The 20446-nt window shown below is 36.1% G+C and overlaps 1 protein-coding gene and 1 long non-coding RNA gene across 3 annotated transcripts in view; one reads left to right on the top strand and one right to left on the bottom strand.

Moving 5' to 3' along the window:
- Positions 1–721: 721 nt before the first annotated feature.
- Positions 722–6270, top strand: bloc1s2 (biogenesis of lysosomal organelles complex-1, subunit 2). 2 transcript variants are annotated; one of them, XM_048208618.1, is made up of 5 exons: positions 722–916; positions 1250–1366; positions 1462–1581; positions 1768–1872; positions 5682–6270. In XM_048208618.1, the coding sequence occupies exons 1-5, from the start codon at positions 766–768 to the stop codon at positions 5711–5713; spliced, it is 525 nt and encodes a 174-aa protein (XP_048064575.1). In that variant the 5' UTR covers positions 722–765; the 3' UTR covers positions 5714–6270. The 2 variants fall into 2 exon arrangements, with proteins under 2 accessions (XP_048064575.1, XP_048064574.1); XM_048208617.1 differs by having other exon boundaries at positions 727–925.
- Positions 4831–20446, bottom strand: part of LOC125279111 — a 59673-nt gene continuing 44057 nt past the window's right edge. Inside the window, exon 2 of the long non-coding RNA XR_007187316.1 lies at positions 4831–4947. This is a non-coding gene — a long non-coding RNA (uncharacterized LOC125279111). The remainder of the gene's footprint in view (positions 4948–20446) is intronic.

Raw genomic sequence — 20446 nt, 5'->3', positions numbered from 1 at the left:
ATGTTATATAAAAATACGTAGGAATTCAAGCAAGTAACACGAATGCAATAATACGAATAATACGAATGCAAATTAATAAATAAAAACGTTCATTCAACATCATAGAATGTGAATGAAAATATTCCTCTGATCGTAAATACGAGTAAAATATGGCTCATTGTGTATTATATATGTATACTCAAATATATTATCTTTCTTATATATATATATATATATATATATATATATATATATATATATATATATATATATATATATATATATATATATATATATATATATATATATGAGGCATGAATTCCAAATCTTGAATCATCATTATTTTGAAATGCATATGACCGGAAATACATCTAAAACCAGCTCATTGTTCTTTGCTTCACTCTTTTTAAATTGGCAGCGTTATCACGCAGCCCCACCCATATCTGTATATGAAACATGTGTTTTCTGTCCTATACTTTATTAATTATAACTCTTAATGACCCACATTTAGATTTCACATTTTGTATTCATGAATTGTATCTGATATGTACGACAAAAACAATATTACATACAAGTGAAATAAGAGCAACTAATAATCTTACCACTATAAAAAATATTTATTTTTTTCATAAATCCTCGTCACACTTTATAAATACATTATCTTCTGTCCGTTTCATTTTACTAGATTAAAAAAAAAGTATTCGGTTTCATTTCACTGCATTAGAAAAAAAGACGGAAACGAGAAGTCACGTGAAACAGCTTGTCATGTGATCATGTGTACTGAAAATGGCAGCTACGGGGGAGGAGGCCGCAGCGATGGACAGCATCTGTAAAGCACCCGCTCCTCCGACCGACCTCAACCTCACAGCCCAGCCCGAGCCCAGGAAAGAGGCGGCCACAAGCGACGCGACAGAGACCCCAAAAGCCAAAAGACCCAGTAATAACAGTGAGCTGCTTCTGTAAATAATGCAAGTTGTGTGCAAGTCACTGTATGCTGCAAGTTCATCTATAGAGATTATTTGCTTTACAGTGCTGCTGTTGAACGTGCTGTTAAGATAATGCAACCTGTTTGAATTGCGTTGAAGAATGCGTTTTGTGTACAGTGACTAAACTGTGTCTGTGTCTCTAAATCTACTAAGCTGCCTACCTAGACTGCGATTTGGGGCATCATAAACATTTGGAATCCACTTTTAATACCCAGAAGTTCTGCTAGGGTAGGCAGCTCCCTAGGTTTCAGCAGGACATTAAAAGTGTTTGTTGTCTGTAACAGATGAAGGAGGTGTGGAGACTGCAGAGGAGGCCACTGAACCCGCTGAGCCAGATATCAACGAGCTCTGCAGAGACATGTTTGACAAAATGGCAGTTTTCTTACAGGGAGAGCTCACTGGTAATGAGAATATAATAATAATAATAATAATAATGAATCTGTTTGTAGACTTGCAGATGTTTGTGTGTCATTTTTTTTTTGTCCTGTTTACTCAGCCACCTGTGAGGACTACAAACTCCTCGAGAACATGAACAAACTCACCAGTCTGAAGTACATGGAGATGAAGGACATATCCATCAACATCAGCCGCAATCTGCAAGATCTCAATCAGAAATGTGAGAAATGCGGCTCCGATTATATTTAAAATCAACCAACATATGTGTTTATTCATGTTGTTGATATGACATTAAATATTTTGCAACCACATTGTCCTATCACAGTGTTATTTAGAGATAAAGTACACTTATGAGTGTTTCATTAACATCATTGTAACATTGAAAGTATTTATTTTGTGGCTTTAGATGCCGGTTTGCAGCCTTATCTGGATCAGATTAACCAGATCGAGGAGCAGGTTACGGCTCTGGAGCAGGCTGCATATAAACTAGACACATATTCAAAGAAACTAGGTGAGTACAAACACCAAGAAAAATACTGCAAGTATTATGTAATATTTTATTATTTGCTTTTATGTAGACGTGTTTAATTTTGATTAAAAATTTGTGAAGGACACCATTAGTCTTGTCTGGACTGTGACTTATTTTGTATAAATGATTATCCCCTAACCTCAACATAGGGAAAATAAAGAAACGGTTGATCTTCATGATGAAAGAGTGCTGCAGTGATGATGTATTTTTAGCATCGCCCTGGTTCCTTCGACAAAAACTTAATAGGATTTCCCATTGGCTTTTAGATTATTGCAGAAAATGAGCTCTGTGGGCAACAAAATTTAGATTTTTACATGTTTTGTTTATCATGATAATCTTCACAAATGGACCATATGCACGGAGCGTCCTTTAGAACTTCCGCAATAACATAAGCCAGCTGGAAAACTTCCGGTGAAATGTCTCTTAATGTAATAATGTATATCAATAATGTAATACTTAGTTTATAAACAAAATATAGTCACTTAAATAGTCAGGCCTAGCATTAATTTAGTTATTCAAACGTAAGACAACATACATGCATAAATAAATAAAGACGTTCCTCAGTGTTCCTCCTTGGCAAAATTCAATTCAACCATCAGCTTTCACACTTCTGTGTGAAAAAAGCGTCAACACACTGTATATTAAAGATTTATTGTTCACTTTAGTTAGATTCATTGAATAAAATGTGAGTTTCCACAAGTGTGCTGAAATCAGTGTTTGCCTGACAGCTTCAGTCATAAATGGAGTGTGGTGCTTGCTTTCTGTGTAAATCATTTGCAATAAAAGTTGTTTTTCATGAGATTTTGTGAGCACTTCATACTTCACCTTGACAAAATGTAACTTTAAACCTAGGGATTTTAAAATGTTTATTATTTATTCAAAAACGAAACGGTGAAAACCTATTACAGGAAATTAAAGGGTTAGTTCACCCAAAAATGAAAATTGTCATTAATGACTCACCCTCATGTCATTCCAAACCTGCAAGACCTCCGTTCTTCTTCAGAACACAGTTTAAGACATTTTAGATTTAGTCCGAGAGCTTTCTGTCCCTCCATTGAAAATGTATGTACGGTAGACTGTCCATGTCCAGAAAGGTAATAAAAACATCATCAAAGTAGTCCATGTGACATCAGTGGGTTAGTTAGAATTTTTGAAGCATCTAAAATACATTTTGGTCCAAAAATAACAAAAACTACGACTTTATTCAGCATTGTCTTCTCTTCCGGAGTCCTTTCCATTGAATTGATTCCATTGAATTGATTCCATTGAATCCTTTCATCTGTCGGCGTTGGTAATGCACTTTTACGTCGCCGTGGTTGTTTTTGGCGATTAGGACATCCGCGACATTTTGAAGCATCGAAAATACATTTTGGTCCAAAAATAACAAAAACTATGACTTTATTCAGCATTGTATTCTCTTCTGGGTCTGTCAATCCGCCTTCACGACTCCGCTTCTTCTTCTTCTTCTTTCCTGTTTTACGGCGGTTGGCATCCAGCTTATTGGTGCATTACCGCCCCCTTCTGCTCCGGAGTGTGGTTCACGACTCCGCAGTGACGCTGCTGATGTAAGACGCTGCTGACGTGTTATCTGGTGCGCCAGAGCTTCGTTAACAGTCTGAGGGAGACGCACACTGCATTCAAGCTATTCTACATTGTTTGTATTTTGGTATTGCTATATTTTTTAAAATGGTGCGTAAGTGTGCATGTCGCGGATGTCCTAATCGCCGAAAACAACGACGTAAAAGTGCATTACCAACGCCGACAGATGAAAGGATTCAATGGAATCGATTCAATGGAATCGATTCAATGGAATCGATTCAATGGAATCGATTCAATGGAATCGATTCAATGGAATCGATTCAATGGAATCGATTCAATGGAATCGATTCAATGGAATCGATTCAATGGAATCGATTCAATGGAATCGATTCAATGGAATCGATTCAATGGAAGGGATTCCAGAAGAGAATACAATGCTGAATAAAGTCGTAGTTTTTGTTATTTTTGGACCAAAATGTATTTTAGATGCTTCAAAAACTTCTAACTAACCCACTGATGTCACATGGACTACTTTGATGATGTTTTTATTACCTTTCTGGACATGGACAGTATACCGTACATACATTTTTAATGGAGGGACAGAAAGCTCTCGGACTAAATCTAAAATATCTTAAACTGTGTTCCGAAGATGAACGGAGGTTTTACGGGTTTGGAACGACATGAGGGTGAATCATTAATGATATAATTTTCATTTTTGGGTGAACTAACCCTTTAATGCACAAATAAATGCTCCTCTGCTGCCATCTGCTGGTTATAGTGGTAATTAATATCTTTTTGTTTTTAAATAAGTGTTTTCTATCAAATGTTGGATTTCCTACATCTTGAAATGTTCGGTTTTACAAATGGGGACAATCTCAGATGGATTGACAAATAATGTTTTTGGTCATCACATTAAAAATAACAGAAGTGCTGGAAAAATGTTGCATGTGCGTGTCTAATTGCAGACACCGTTTCTTCTTCAAACGTTCCCATTAGCTTCAAGTCTTTATTGCAGTCAATAAAACTGGTTTATTGGCAAATTAGGCAAGTGTGATAACTGCATTAAAATATAAATACAACATTAACAAGTCAACCATTGATAGTTTTGTGTCGATGTACAGAATGACAGCTAACAATTCACCGGAAATGACCAAGCTGGCTTAACGACAACCAGGAAGTAACTGTGCAGATGGTCAATTAATTCAACTTTTATGAATTTTGAAGCTTAAGTACAATCAGCAGTAGTAAAAAGCTAAACGTAGACTATAAACGAAATACACTTCAGTGTCACCATCACTACACTTCTGTTAACTCTTTCAGTCTTTCATTAAATACATTTTCCCTGAAAGATTGAGTTAGAATAGTTTACAAGAGCATGATTATAAACACAAGAAGGCTGTGAAAGAGGACCAGTGAGTGAGTTTATTTGTTCAGCTGATGAAGTTTAATGTCCCCGACAACCTCTTCAGTCCCATTGAGCCACTTATGAGCAAACGCCTTTTTCAAGACAAGTTCAAGCTGTAAAAAAAAAAAAAAATCACAAGGGGGTTATACTGATGTATTTTACGTCATAGAATAAAACATTAAAATATCTTGTTTGATATGGCTTGTGTTCACCACAGACCTTATTTCAGCCATTTAACCAAAAACCCATTTGGGATGATGGAACTGGATGTGCTAAAATGCTACAAAAATATGTCTTCTCTGCTGCACTCAACATCATCTGATGAAACTAGTTCATCTCCTATCACAATCAATAGAGCTGTGTACTCTGTAGGCGTCCACTGAGATGACACACACCCCATTTCTGTTTTTAAACTGCTGTGCAGCTGCTTTAATTACCATTGAACTTTTGCAGTTCAACTAAAATCCAGTTATTTATTTACAAATATCATATGTACTGATTGCAAAGAACTGTATTTATCATTCAGAGCCAGCTTATGCTTATCTACTAATTTTATGAAATTAGTTTCTTTCTATATGTAGTTCTGATGACCGATATAGTAAAACTCAAGATGTAGTAACTAGACTTAATAAATGAAACACCCCTGAATTAATTGCTGAAGAGTTGATAGTTAACTGATTAAATGGACATTAGATGGCGCTATTAGACCAAAAAAAAGACGCTCCTGCTCCTCTACTGTTACAGTAGTGAGCGCATTGTGTGAGATTAATATAACGCTCAGATGTGCAGCTTTCAGTATTTTGTATTTCACTTGTATAATAACTTCTTTTTTTGTGTTTATTCACAGAGGCCAAGTTTAAGAAACTGGAGAAACGGTGAAAATGGCCTTCAGTATAGTCATCCTCAAAATGTTACTCAGAGAGTGTTTGTTTTATGCACTAAACAATCTTCAGAAAGATATCACACACACACACAAATGTACGATACACACTATGGCATATTCATAGTCTCTAGACTGTGCAGCAAGTAGCATTAATTCCCATATTGAATGCTCATTTATTGATCATTATATACTTTGGTTTTGGAAAATCAGGCAAGACTGCAAAGAGCAGGAGTATAAAGTTTGACATGCGTTCATACTGACTCCTGATCTTAAAATACATATTTAAGATTTCAAAAAGCATGAATACAGATAAACCTGTACAGTGTATTTAAAAGTGCTTGTTATATGTTGTTAAAGACTATTTTACCATTTTTTTTTTTTTTTTTTCTGTTTAAGAGTGACCTAATGACTTTTTTGTATGTTTGCAGTTAGAAAGGCGAATGTTTTGTTAAACATTTGTATTACTGTTTAATTATTTTCAAAATCTTAACTAACCTAACTAAAATGTCAATTTGTGAGCTTTTGGAATAAAAAAAATTAAAATACAAAGTGATTATTACATATTTCACAATTTTTCTCCATCCATTTGACATTTCTCCAAACTTAAAGGTGCCCTAGAATCAAAAATTGAATTTATCTTGGCATAGTTAAGTAACAAGAGTTCAGTACATGGAAAAGACATACAGTGAGTCTCAAACTCCATTGTTTCCTCCTCCTTATATAAATCTCATTTGTTTAAAAGACCTCTGAAGAACAGGCGAATCTCAACATAACACCGACTGTTACGTAACAGTCGGGATCATTAGTATGTACGCCCCCAATATTTGCATATGCCAGCCCATGTTCAAGGCATTAGACAAGGGCAGCCAGTATTAACGTCTGGATCTGTGCACAGCTGAATCATCAGACTAAATAAGCAAGCAAGGAAAACAGCGAAAAATGGCAGATGGAGCAATAATAACTGACATGATCCATGATATCATGATATTTTTAGTGATATTTGTAAATTGTCTTTCTAAATGTTTTGTTAGCATGTTGCTAATGTACTGTTAAATGTGGTTAAAGTTACCATCGTTTATTACTGTATTTGCGGAGACAAGAGCCGTCGTTATTTTCTTTATTAAACACTTGCAGTCTGTATAATTCATAAACACAACTTCACTCTTTGTAAATCTCTCCAACAGTGTAGCATTAGCCCGTTAGCCACAGAGCATATAGCCTCAAACTCATTCAGAATCAAATGTAAACATCCAAATAAATACTATACTCGCAGGAATCGACGCATGCAAACAGCATGAATGACGAACATCTTGTAAAGATCCATTTGAGGGTTATATTAGCTGTGTGAACTTTGTTTATGCACTGTATAACTGCACTTATAGTCGAGAGCTCGGGAGGGCAGGGAGCGCGAGATTTAAAGGGGCCGCAGCCTGAATCGGTGCATAGTTAATGATGCCCCAAAATAGGCAGTTAAAAAAATTAATTAAAAAAAAATCTATGGGGTATTTTGAGCTGAAACTTCAGACACATTCAGGGGACACCTTAGACTTATATTACATCTTTTGAAAAGACATTCTACGGCACATTTAAGTCACTGCTTTCACAACAATTATCTAAACACAAGAGAAAAAGTGTAATATTGTGCTCTAACAATATGCCTCACATTCTTAATTTTACATACTAATGTTTTTGTGCAGTCATGATTATTTGGCAGCTTATGTTGGATGTTACTGATGGTATGGTCATGCAAATGTTGTGTGGGGCTTCATTTTATGTTTCAAACTGGTCTCTACGCATCCACCAGAGGGCAGACTAAGCCCACTCATCTGACTCAACCTTTAACCTGAATTTGGCTATAACCCCAGTGATAGATTCAGGGCCATGTATGGTGAGGTGTTCATCCACAGATAGTGGCCGATGTATCATATGTTCAGGCTCTAATGTGGGGAGACCAAAATAATCAGCATGGGGCCATTTTACACACTTCATCGACAGTTTAACAGTCCATAACCATTACTGTAGTCCTATTGATTTTCGCTCATTTAAGGGATAGTTCAAAATTTTGCCATCATTTACTCACCCTCATGTTGTTCCAAACCTGTATGAGTTTCTTTCTTCTGTCGAACACAAAAGAAGATATTTTAAATATGACAAATGATGACAAATTTTCACTTTTGGGTGAACTATCCCTTTAATGATATATCCTATAGTCATATACAATATGCAACATTTAATGTCATGCAATATATCAGTTCTTTAAGACATGGTTGATTTTCATGGATTTTCACATTGTGGAACAAACCATATTTATCTTTCTTTCTCACTTTGATTTTGACCACACACATACACAGTCTAAACTTGCCTGTTTATAACATCACAATGTTATCTTAACTACCTAGGAAGATATTCTCACTCCCTTTATATATTTACTCTTATAACTTAAACATACTCGACACAGAAACACAAAGACATCAAGTCAAAACAAAGACTCTCTTCTAACTCATGGCAGGTTTTCTTTATCTTTTAAAGAAGAGGTAAGCTGTCCTTCACTTTACTGTTATGCAACTCAAAGAAGTAGGCCTACTTTTTTATTTATGTACTTAAGTCAATGTTTCCTTGGCAAAACAGGTGATGCTTTGCCGTTTTAACCTCTGAAACTGGTTTAAAGGGTTAGTTCACCCAAAAATGAAAATAATGTAATTTATTTAAATCAGTTCATGTGAGTACAGTGGTTCAATATTAATATTATAAAGCGACGAGAATATTTTTGGTGCGCCAAAAACAAAAAAACAAAACAAAAAAATAACTTTAACCGATAACCGATTTCAAAACACTGCTTCAAGAAGCTTCGGAGCATAAATGAATCAGCATATCAAATCATGATTCGGATCGCGTGTCAAACCGCCAAACTGCTGAAATCACGTGACTTTGGCGCTCCGAAGTGCTGATTCGAAACAAAAGATTCATAATCCTCCGAAGCTTCCTGAAGCAGTGTTTTGAAATCGGCCATCACTATATAAGTCGTTATTTTATTTTGTTTTTGGCGCACCAAAAATATTCTCGTCGCTTTATATTATTAATATTGAACCACTGTACTCACATAAACCGATTTAAATATGTTTTTAGTACATTAATGGATCTTGAGAGAGGAAATGTCATTGCTCCCTATGAAGGCCTCACTGAGCCATCGGATTTCAACAAAAATATCTCAATTTGTGTTCTGAAGATTAACAAAGGTCTTACCGGTGTGGAATGCCATGAGGGTGAGTAATAAATGACATTATTTTCATTTTTGGGTGAACTAACCCTTTAAATTGGTTAAAGCTAGGTTGTATGAAATTATATATATATATATAGTTTTTATTTTTTGTTTATTCTAAAAAATAAAACTGCATGCATCTTGTGGAAGAACATTGTTGTTTGTGCTTCGGCTCTGCTCCTCTGCGCGGATGAATATGGTTCGAGGCACTGCTGTATGGATACAGGACATCTTACTGATTTAATAACGAGGTTTGTCATTTTGAATGACCCATTGTCAATTTACTCATTTGTTGAAACAAACTTTGGTAACACTTTATTTTAAGGTGATGTAGTTACACGTTAGGCCTACTGCATGTAATTATGCATATTAGTAAGTACAAGTAACTAAACCAAACCCTAAAACCGTGTCCTAATCTGACGCGAAACGACGCGACTATGAGACAAAGTCCCAATCACAGCCAATCAGAAGAGCGCGTGGGCGGGGCTTTCTCTGCAAGCTCCCGCCACCGCCAAAAAAATGGATAAGTACATGATAAAATTTATGAATATTACACTATTTTAACATTATTTAAAATACATACTGAGTTACTGAAACTATCGTTGTCATAGAATACACTTGTTTGTTCACAATGAGTTGACAGTTTGAACGTTCTTGTTTCTTTTTATTTATTTTTAAGATCTGAGGTAAATTGTCCATTGTTGCTTTCAGTACGGCTATAAAAGACACAAAAATGATAAACTTACATTAGATGCTTTTAACATTAAATAAAGCACACTCTGTTTAGGACACGGTGTAACCTTAAAGGGATAGTTCACCCAAAAATTAAAATTCTGTCATAATTGACATAATTTATGTTCCAAACCAGTAAAAATTACTTTGTTCTGTTGAACACAAAGGAAGATATTTTGAAGAGAGTTTGTAACCAGGCCACTTTGGGGCACCATTGACTTCCATAGTAGTAAAAAAAAATACTATGGAAGTCAATGGTGCCCCAGAACTGTTCGGTTTCCCACATTCTTTAAAATATCTTCCTTTGTGTTCAACAGAACAATTATTATAAATATATATATAATTATTATATTATCTTTTCATCAGTCTGAAATTACTCATCTAGTCCTCACAGTTCCTGGAAATGTCAGGGTGGCAGAGGGTTCTGTTGAAATATCTGTGTGTAATCCACAAGATGTCTAATGCTATGTTGTGCGTATGTTGTGTTTACAGTAATTAGATCCCAGAATGCTGCTTCTAACGCTCACTTAAAAGCAAAGGAACAGTAACTGAGCGCAAAGACTCATTAATCAACACTTCCGCATCCACAGGGCTTGTACAGCAGGATTTATGCTGTTAGTGGGCTGAAGTGATGAGAGATGCTCATTGGTTAGTTCCCCCATCATAGGGTCTCTGTTCATGTAAAACATGCTTAGTTTCAACTACAGAGCATGTTTTTCACAACCATCTGGCATATATCTATGATTACAGTTCGTCAGTTGCTCTGTTTGCTCGCTGAACTGGGTGCTACACCCTCCTAAATATTTTTAACACTGCGGGGCAAATCCCGGGCAGAGCAGCAGAGGTCATGGATATAGCCATTTGTATGCATGTGGATATAGTGCTTAATCACACTTTTTGACAAGGCTAATTATGAGCCCCTGTTCGAGTGGGTAATTAGTGTTGAGTGGTGCTAATGTTCTAGTTGCCTCCGGGGCTTTTAAGTCCGCTAACCTGCTTCACTTTACTACGCACTTTCAATTACTGCCACTATTGGGTTTCTGGCATTATTCCTGCACATTGAGTAACATACTTTAAAAAAGCTGTATGATTTACACACATGGATTAACATATTATATATCATGACCAGTGGGACTTTTCAGTGATGCAGCTCAAAAAACATTACATTAACATTACACATTTATACTTTAAAGTGCTCCAATTATGCTCTCCTAATTTTGTTTTGGAAGTCTCCTACAATAGGTTTAAATGCATCTGAGGTCAAAAAACACTTTATACATTGCAGCCGCACCTCTTTTCTCACAGTGTCTGAAATGGTTCGATAAAGGATTCAGTCTCTGTAAACACCTCCTTTCCAAGAGCCAACTCTGCTCTGATTGGTCAGATGGATCTGATAATACATTAGGTCAGTAGGTGGAGAGTAGGTGGTCTTAATTGGCTGTTCGAACACATTTGACCACATGAGTGTTTACACTGTGAAAGCAATCTGGTCTAACCCTTAAATGCATACCTTGGGTCTTTAGTGACCCGGGACGTCATTCACTACCCTCCTCCTCGTTCATTTTTTAAAGTTTGATATCAACCTTCTTGGTATTCCTCAATCAATTCATTATAAAAAATATAACAAGAAAAAAATCATAAAAGAATGCCTATTTTTGTATTCATTTTTTGTAAAAATTGTATAGGGTTGCAAACGACCCGAGGTGTGTATGAGTGTAAGTATATTTGAAGACTTCAGATGCAAAAGCCTCTAAGTGCCATCTGAAATTTTCTTCTAAAATGAGCATTTTTATCAAGCTCTTATGTTTAGGTTCAGTAATTTCACTTTAATGGCAATTAATATGTCATTTTCATTGCCATTAAAGTGAAACAACTGAACATAAACATACAAGCTTGATAAAATTGCTCATTTTAGAAGAAAATTTCAGATGGCACTTAGAGGCTTTTGCATCTGAAGTCTTCATTTTTTCTGCACAACAATAACTGAATCTTAGATGACGGAATAAGTGCAATTCACCTTTATTCCACAAGGTGACAATGTCTGATACACAATGCTGAAGTGACGACTCATTCAGACATAAAACGAAATAATAAGAAAAACATGAAATGACTCAGCAATTTACTGCAGAGCAAGTACTAAACGCAATCAAATATGACTGTAACTGTCACTGGATGGATCTCGTGAAGCTGTTAGCGATCGAAATATTGATTTTGAAGATGTTGAAAATTATATAGTTTTGAGAATACGTTTGAGATCGCGAATGGGCTCATATTTGTGACCTCAAACATAAAACTAGCCCATTATTTGCTGAATTTATTAGGAAATGAGCTCTGACGAGGACAGTGATGATGGCATAAAACATCTGCTCAAACGGAGCCCTTTCAAGCTCCAAAAGGTGACAAAATATGCTTTATTTTATTCTTCAGTAATTGTTACTCTATTATCAGAAGAGTTTTATATTATCGTGACAGGTAGAGATCCTTCCGTGTTCCGGGTCGATAAAGACCTAAATATGTAAGAATGATTGGCGAAACAGTCATGCATTTAAGGGATAATGTGTTTTCGAATTCCTCTGGAAGTGGTCAAAAGTGGACAAGCTCAAAACGTTTTACACCTGTATTTAGTGCCGTCCACTTGTGATCCGATCGACCGAAATGCATTTTAAAGGATTTCACTTCAGAATTAAAATTTCCTGATAATTTACTCACCCCCATGTTATAGTAATTCTTTCTTCAGTCAAAAAAGAAATGAAGGTTTTTGAGGAAAACATTCCAGGATTTTTCTCCATATAGTGGACTTCACTGGGGTTCAACAGGTTGAAGGTCCAAATGTCAGTTTCAGTGCAGCTTCAAAGAGCTCTACATGATCCCAGATGAGGAATAAGGGTCTTGTCTAGCGAAACGATCGGCCATTTTCTAAAAAAAAAGTACTTTTTAACCACAAATGCTCTGAGATGCGCCACACATAGCGTAATCACGTTGGAAAGGTGTAAAGTCAAACATCATTTACAGACAAAGGTAAAACAACAATGTCAGACAGTTTTGAAGCTGGAGGAGAAAATGAGATGGAGCTTTTCACCTATACCGCGGTACTTCTGCCTACATCACGCATGACCTTTTCAACATGATTACGTCATGCGTCGTGCATCGCAGAGCAAGACGAGCATTTGTGGCTATAAAGTTTATTTTTATTTTGTTTTAGAAAATGACCGATCATTTCGCTAGATAAGACTCTTATTCCTCGTCTGGGATCGTGTAGAGTCCTTTGAAGCTGCACTGAAACTGACATTTGGACCTTCAACCTGTTGAACCCCATTGAATTAATTTCTTTTCGACTGAAGAAAGAAAGACAAACATCTTGGATGACATGGGGGTGAGTAAGTTATCAGGAAATTTGAATTCTGAAGTGAACTAATCCTTTAATACCAGCTGGAAACAGTGCCTGAAACAAACAGACAAGCAGAGTGATACAAACGACGAGAAGTCACAGAGCTGTTGGACTGTTATATCAGCACTCGACCAATTCAGGACCAGAACTAATTGTTGCATAAATTAAGTTCAATGCCAAATCCTTATGTGCTTTCTACTCTCTGTATGAAACATACACTAATACTGACATATTCAATGTCGTAACACTGAAAAAAAGGTGAAAAGAGGATTATTTCACTCACAACATGGACACTTCTGTGCAGAGGCCAACACAAATTCTGTGTCTGAACTATCTAAAGCATATTTCAAAGAAAGAAAAGGGTGATATGTCTAAGAGCAGAGGATCTCTGTGTTGTAAATGGCTGATTGCCCGATTCGACCACAGAAAGCACATTACTGCACCACAAATGTGACACGCATGAACTCCTTCAACCTCAATAGATTTTTCACCGTTGGGCTCAGAACAAACACAGAGCTCGTAAAGTCGTGCTGTTTTCACGAATCATTCAGAATCATTGTTCCTATTATGGCACACCTTGGAGGAGATTTGGCGGAAAATGAAGCGTAAATATATTTTTCACATTAGACATTTTTATTATTTTATCTAAGCATAAACTTTAAGTACAAATAATGCCTTTGTCTAATATTTGTTCCAAAAACTGACAGCAGTAGTGAAATGGGGGAAGTTTATTATGCGAAAGACAACCAAACCATGACCACTCAATGGTTTCCGCCAACCTGATACAAGCACCAAATATTTTGGTTGTTGTAGACTTACACACGTTTGGTTTCCAGCGCCGGCGTATGACTCACCATCCGACAGTTGTGTTTAATTTGGGACATGTGTGATGCTAACAATATGCTAGCCTTCCTTTCATCAGACGGTTCTTGAGTCATGGCCTTGAACTCCCTTGTGAGAAAGACGTGCACTTAATTGCATTGAGTGTACTTCAATGAATGTATTTTGAAAAATGTAGGCCCTCTTTGCAGATAATATAATATTAATGAAATAAAATGCCTCTTAAGTGTACTTAAAGTGTTTCTTAACATACTTATATTCACTTTTTATAATAATAATAAATTAGGTTTACTTTAAAATACATTTTAAATCTATCCCCCGGTTTCACAGACAAGGCTTAAGCTAGTCCCAGACTAAAATGCATGTCTGAGCTGTTTTAACTGAAAGCAACTTGCACTGACTTATCTGAAAATATGTCAGAGCTATTGTTTTGTCTCAAGATGCACACCAGTAATGTTTTTTTTTTTTTTTTTTCCTAGGGTACGTTTATAAAAGCTACTTAAATACCATAATTGAACTAAGGTCTAATCCTGGCTCAGTTAAGCCCTGTCAGTGAAACCGGGTCATTATATTTTAAAATGGGCCTATTATGGCCTTAAAGGATTAGTCCACTTTTAAATCAAATTTTCTTGATAATTTACTCACCCCATGTCATCCAAGATGTTCATGTCTTTCTTTCGTCAGTCGAAAAGAAATGAAGGTTTTTGACGAAAACATTCCAGGATTATTCTCCTTATAGTGGACTTCAATGGCCTCCAGACGGTTGAAGGTCAAAATTACAGTTTCAGTGCAGCTTCAAAGGGCTTTAAATGACACCAGACGAGGAATAAGGGTCTTATCTAGTGAAACGATCGGTCATTTTCGAAAAAATACAACTGTATATTGCTTTATAAATGCTTTATAAACACATATTATCGCCTTGCATGTACTTCCTCTTTCCGCATTCTTCAAAACGCTTATGCTGTATGTCCTATGCCTTCCCTATTCAACTTACGAAATGAACGTGGTGCCAGTTTTGTTTTTTTCCATAAGTAGAATAGGGAAGGCGTAAGCTTTTTGAAGAATGCGGAAAGCGGAAGCACGTGCAAGGCAATAATATAGGTTTTGATGTAGTTTTTGGGCTCTTCTAGAGTAGGTTTTCATGCTTGAATGTTCAAAAAATACATTATTTTTCACACATTTTACATGGTTGCAGCACCTCTCTTCCCGGTCAGTCAGTAACACTCTGTTTAGTTCCTGTCTCTATGAAGCCCCTCCTTTCCAAAAAGCGAAATGCGCTCTGATTGGTCGGCTAGATCAGTGTGTTGTGATTGGTCATCAGTTTCAAGCATGTTTCGGATATGCCACACCCCTTCCCATAATTATGAGTTTCAACACACTAGCAACCAGGCCTCGTCCCTTTATTTTGCATATACCTTGGGCGGGAATTATTAAAATGAGGATGATTATAAAAACTCAAGACTACAATTGAGGTGTTTCAGGGAGTTCAGACACAGTGCATGTTGATTAGTGAGCAACATTACACACTAAGGAAATCTGAAAATGTAAAAAAAAAAGCATAATAGGACCCCCTTTTTGGTCACAAGTGTGTTTTTCGATATCACATTTAAAGTTAATACATTTTAAATATAGTAAATTGCAACTTTGTCATTACAAATGTGTACTTACTACTTACAAATATATTTAAATGCATGACATACACATTTCAGTATACATATATTTTGGCTTACCATAAATGCTTGTCAGTACATAAACTTTAACCATATTTAAACAAAAACAGTACAAGTAATAATGAAAGTGGGTCAAAAAATATTATAAAACATTAAAAATGAAAACCATGAAAAATTCTCATTTAATTGTGAATAACAGGCAATAAGCACTATATTATTTCAAAGTATTTTATTTTTGTGGTAGTATTAGAGATAGTCCTCTTTTTAAAAGTATGCTTAAGTGTACTTCTTTTCACAAGGCCCTCCAGAGCAAGTTAAGCAATTTCTCCCTTTCAGAACAGGACACTAACAAAAATAACCCTTCAAAACCCCCAGGAAAAAAAAATGCAGTTCTGAGTAAAAGATAGAAGTAAATTAGAATATACAAGAAACTACAGCACAACAAAGAAGTGAAATTAAGATCCAAGATACAGACTTTCTTTGATGAGAAGAAGCAATAAAGAGCTCCTTGGAATTGTGCGGTCGGGTGTTTGAATTTGTGGTGAAAGAAATTCCTGGTTTTCCTCTGGGAATGCTGAACCCTACAAGACCACAGGAGACTGCCTGCGCTGAAGTAAATAAACATACATAAATCTAAGTCCTTCCCCTGGGAAGCAGTGAGGAATTGTGTTTGTGAGCAAGAGAGAGATCATGAAATGTGTTTGTGTGTAAGAGTTGAGTGATTGGACGGATCTCTTTCATATCTTTTTCTAAATCACAGTGAGTGAGTATCTGATAGATTGACTGGAATGTTTAGCTTGGTTGCTTAATCCACTCGCAAACATCCTCAGCTGCTGCTGATATCTGCTTTAGTGTCATTTATGTACATGTGATACTTTATTTAGACAAACTCCTCCAAACTGGGGATCACATTAATGATTCCTGGATGAATTTGATAACAGCAGTCATGTATCAATTCATCAGTCTTTAAGAAGTTTTTAGGTCTAGAAAATATATAAATCCTGAACACAACTTGCATCACAAAAATTGTTTCACGAGTTCACACTTACAAATAAGTCAGATAGTAAATGGTTTGTGTATTTCGTGCTGTCCGAGAAGAGGGCTCCAAGTTTGGTATTTGGCACAAACACAGAGTACTCACCCCATATTCCTGGCTGTGAGTCAGGGTGGTGGAGGGATGCTGAAAACTGTCGAGGAACGTAGGTGAGGCGACTGTGTGTATATATATATATATATATATATATATATATATATATATATAGGTCTCCCCTCATGCTGATACGATGGACTAGATAATTGCTTGATGACATGTTGACTGGATAGATCATTTGAACGTGCTCCTCCCGGACTTTGTTAATGAAACATCATTTATTAATTAGCAATGTTTCAGTCAATGGACCTTCCACAGGCATTTGGGTGTGTGCGGCAATATGTTTGTATATTAGTGGTGTAATGGTACATGTATTGGTCCCAAACTGTCATGGTACGAACGTCACAGTTCGGTGCATACAGTCAGAAGATGAATACAGTCAGTCACAGGCGATCCACACTCCAATCCAGAAGGGGGCGCACATGGTAATGCAACGCTGTTTGCTAAATGGCACAGACGATCTATGCATAGATATGTTTACGTGTAATCTCTCAACCAGTGTTTCAACCGTGGAATGATATCAATAAAACAGCTTGAGAATAATATCTCACGTAGCATTACATTTACCTCAGGCAAGTCATTTAGTGTCCACAGCATGTTAGTTCACTAGAGAAATGAACTCTAGAGGGAGCATTTCACTAAATATATGCACTATATAGCTTATATACATTTACTTTATCTGTTAGTAATGTCTTAATTATTTAATATATGTTTAAATAAATTTGTCATGAAAACAAGTTATGACAGTGACTGTGTAAATGATTATATTTCAAAAATGAATTGGAGTAGAAACAAATTGAATATAAATAATAATACTTATTATTTAGATTTAGAAGTTAATGAAAAACTTGCCTTATGTGCAATTTATATGTTTTGTTTATTTGAGTGTTGATTATTATATCTAAAAATAAATAGCAACTAAATTTAATAGTTTGGACTCTGTTAATTGTAACCTTTAATACTATAGTAATGTTACTATAGTTTACAGCATTAAATGAGATAAAAAAAATATCCTTAAGAAAATGTTAGTTATAATTGAGAGAGACACAATTTGTTCAGTAAACCATTGTTTAATAAAAAGCCACTGTTTAATATATATATATATATATATATATATATATATATATATATATATATATATATATATTTTCTCCCCCTGCTGTACCCAACCTAAAAAAAAAATACTTCAATACTGAGGCACATACCAAATCATCATGTTTGTGTACCATTACACCCCTAATTTATATGTATAAATATATCAATATATGGGTGGTTGCTTACTAGATCTGGGTGGGTATTGAGCCCCACCAATGTAAGTCTATGGGTTTTCCCCCCCAGCCATTTTATCGTGTGCCAGACAAAAAATTGTAATTTGACCACTTAAAAAGGTAATATGATTCATGTCCTTGGGATAAATACTGTGGAACGGGTTATGGGCCGAATTTTCAGTGAATTTTCACCCATTTATGATGCACTGAATTGCCATTATAGCTCTTTGCAATAAATGCAGCTTTTGATTTCGAAAGTCTCAGAGTATCCTTCCCCTAGCTCTGACCCACAGCTGGATCCCTTCGGCAGGAGAGAGTGGATTATAGGAGAGGATATTGGGATACTTTAGACCAGAACTCAAATGCTCTTCACACTAATAAGAAGCAGACTGCAGCTCTCCAGCAGCCCAGTCACTACCCCTGACTTCCCATCACACACAAGCACACAAACAACCCTACCTTCGTCACATTTGACGTACAGTGTTGGGGCTTCGGTCTCCGTGCTCTGCTGCATTAAACCCCAGAGCAGCAAGGGGTTCGTAACGCATCCCTCCTCCCAACAGGTCAGAGTAATCAAAAACAGCTGTTGTGATTAGTAGGGAACCCCCTAACAGCACAAAACTATTATTTATGCTTTTGCCTTATTTGCTTTTTTATCTCTTTCCATCACCCTGTCCATCTCTCTCTTGAGCATCTCTTGAGAATTACTCAGGCTTTTCTGCCTGATAAATGAATAAACATGTATCTTAAGTTGCAGGGTAACAAAACATGCAAAGGGGCCCGTTCCTGGATGATAGCGAAGAAGACAAATGGATCACACACATACAGGACATGCAATCATACACACAGAGGGCACTGATTACATTGCTTTTGGTTGGCCTAGTTACTTCGGAATGCCAGAACTGGTATCAGGCCCGACACTGTTTACCCATACTCTTACTCACACTTGGTGCTTCAGAACAAACTGGTTTCTGTTAATTCAACATTAACAATGTCTACAATGTAAATTAATTTAGTTTACTGAATATTAAATATAAATTCAATAGATCTGCAATGAAAAAGAAAAGTGCTCCACAAAATGCTACTTGACAGTGTGGACACATGAGAGAGCACTCACTTTGTCCCTGCTCAGCATATATGCAATAATATACACAACAATTTTGATCAAATCAAATAAATAACGTAACTAATAACAGATTGAATTTAATCTAAAAAGTCACCACTGGCTCCTTTATTGTAATATTTCAAATATGCATTTTCTGTAAAGCTGCTTTGAAACAATATGTATTGTACAACATACACTATACAAATCTGCACAGACAAATGCGAAATGCGAAAAACAGTTGAATTTTCCTGGCAAACATTTATGTTGGTTTGAACAAGCTTTGAATCTTGAATCAGTGTTTTGAACAAATTGGTTGAGTGAATGATTCAATGACTCACTCATAAAGACAAACATTTATGTTCCTGAATGAATCAGTGTTTTGAATTAATTGGTTGAGTGAATGATTCAATGACTCATTCATTAAGACAGTCATTTATGTTCCTGAATGGATCAGTGTTTTGAATTAATTGGTTGAGTGAATGATTGAGCGACTCACTAATAAAGATAGTTATTTATGTTCCTGAACGAATCAGTGTTTTGAATGATTTGGTTGAGGAAATGATTCAACAACTCACTCATAAAGACATTAGGCTTGTTTGAGATGCATCGGCGCTGCATAGACCGATTGGCATATGACATCAAAGTACTGCGAGAGCGATTCAAAAGCATAAGGAGTCGTATGCTATCCAATCGTTCTTGCGGTACTTTGATCTCATATGCCGATCGGTCTGCGCAGTGCCAATGCATCTTGAACAAGCCTAATCATTTATGTTCCTGAATAGATCAGTGTTTTGAATTAATTGGTTGAGTGAATGTTTCAACGACTCACTCATAAAGACAGTCATTTAAGTTCCTGAATGAATCAGTGTTTTGAATTAATTGGTTGAGTGAATGATTCAATGACTCACTCATTAAGACAGTCATTTATGTTCCTGAATTAATCAGTGTTTTGAATTAACTGGCTGAGTGAATGATTTAACGATTCACTAATAAAGACGGTCATTTATGTTCCTGAATGGATCAGTGTTTTGAATTAATTGGTTGAGTGAATGATTCAGCGACTCACTAATAAAGATAGTTATTTATGTTCCTGAACGAATCAGTGTTTTGAATGATTTGGTTGAGGAAATGATTCAACGACTCACTCATAAAGACATTAGGCTTGTTTGAGATGCATCGGCGCTGCATAGACCGATTGGCGTATGACATCAAAGTACTGCGAGAGCGATTCAAAAGCATAAGGAGTCGTATGCTATCCAATCGCTCTTGCGGTACTTTGATCTCATATGCCGATCGGTCTGCGCAGTGCCAATGCAT

The sequence above is a fragment of the Megalobrama amblycephala genome, linkage group LG11, assembly GCF_018812025.1.
Source record: "Megalobrama amblycephala isolate DHTTF-2021 linkage group LG11, ASM1881202v1, whole genome shotgun sequence".
NCBI lineage: Eukaryota > Metazoa > Chordata > Actinopteri > Cypriniformes > Xenocyprididae > Megalobrama > Megalobrama amblycephala.
Note: the sequence above shows the minus strand (reverse complement) of the source record. Positions and strands in the feature narration are given on the sequence as shown.

Bases quoted from the DNA above. Each gene is read 5' to 3' on its own strand.
- bloc1s2 (XM_048208617.1), top strand. From the start codon at position 766: ATGGCAGCTACGGGGGAGGAGGCCGCAGCGATGGACAGCATCTGTAAA. The intron at 926-1,249 runs GTGAGCTGCTTC...TGTCTGTAACAG, and splicing joins CAAAAGACCCAGTAATAACA to ATGAAGGAGGTGTGGAGACT. The intron at 1,873-5,681 runs GTGAGTACAAAC...GTTTATTCACAG, and splicing joins CACATATTCAAAGAAACTAG to AGGCCAAGTTTAAGAAACTG.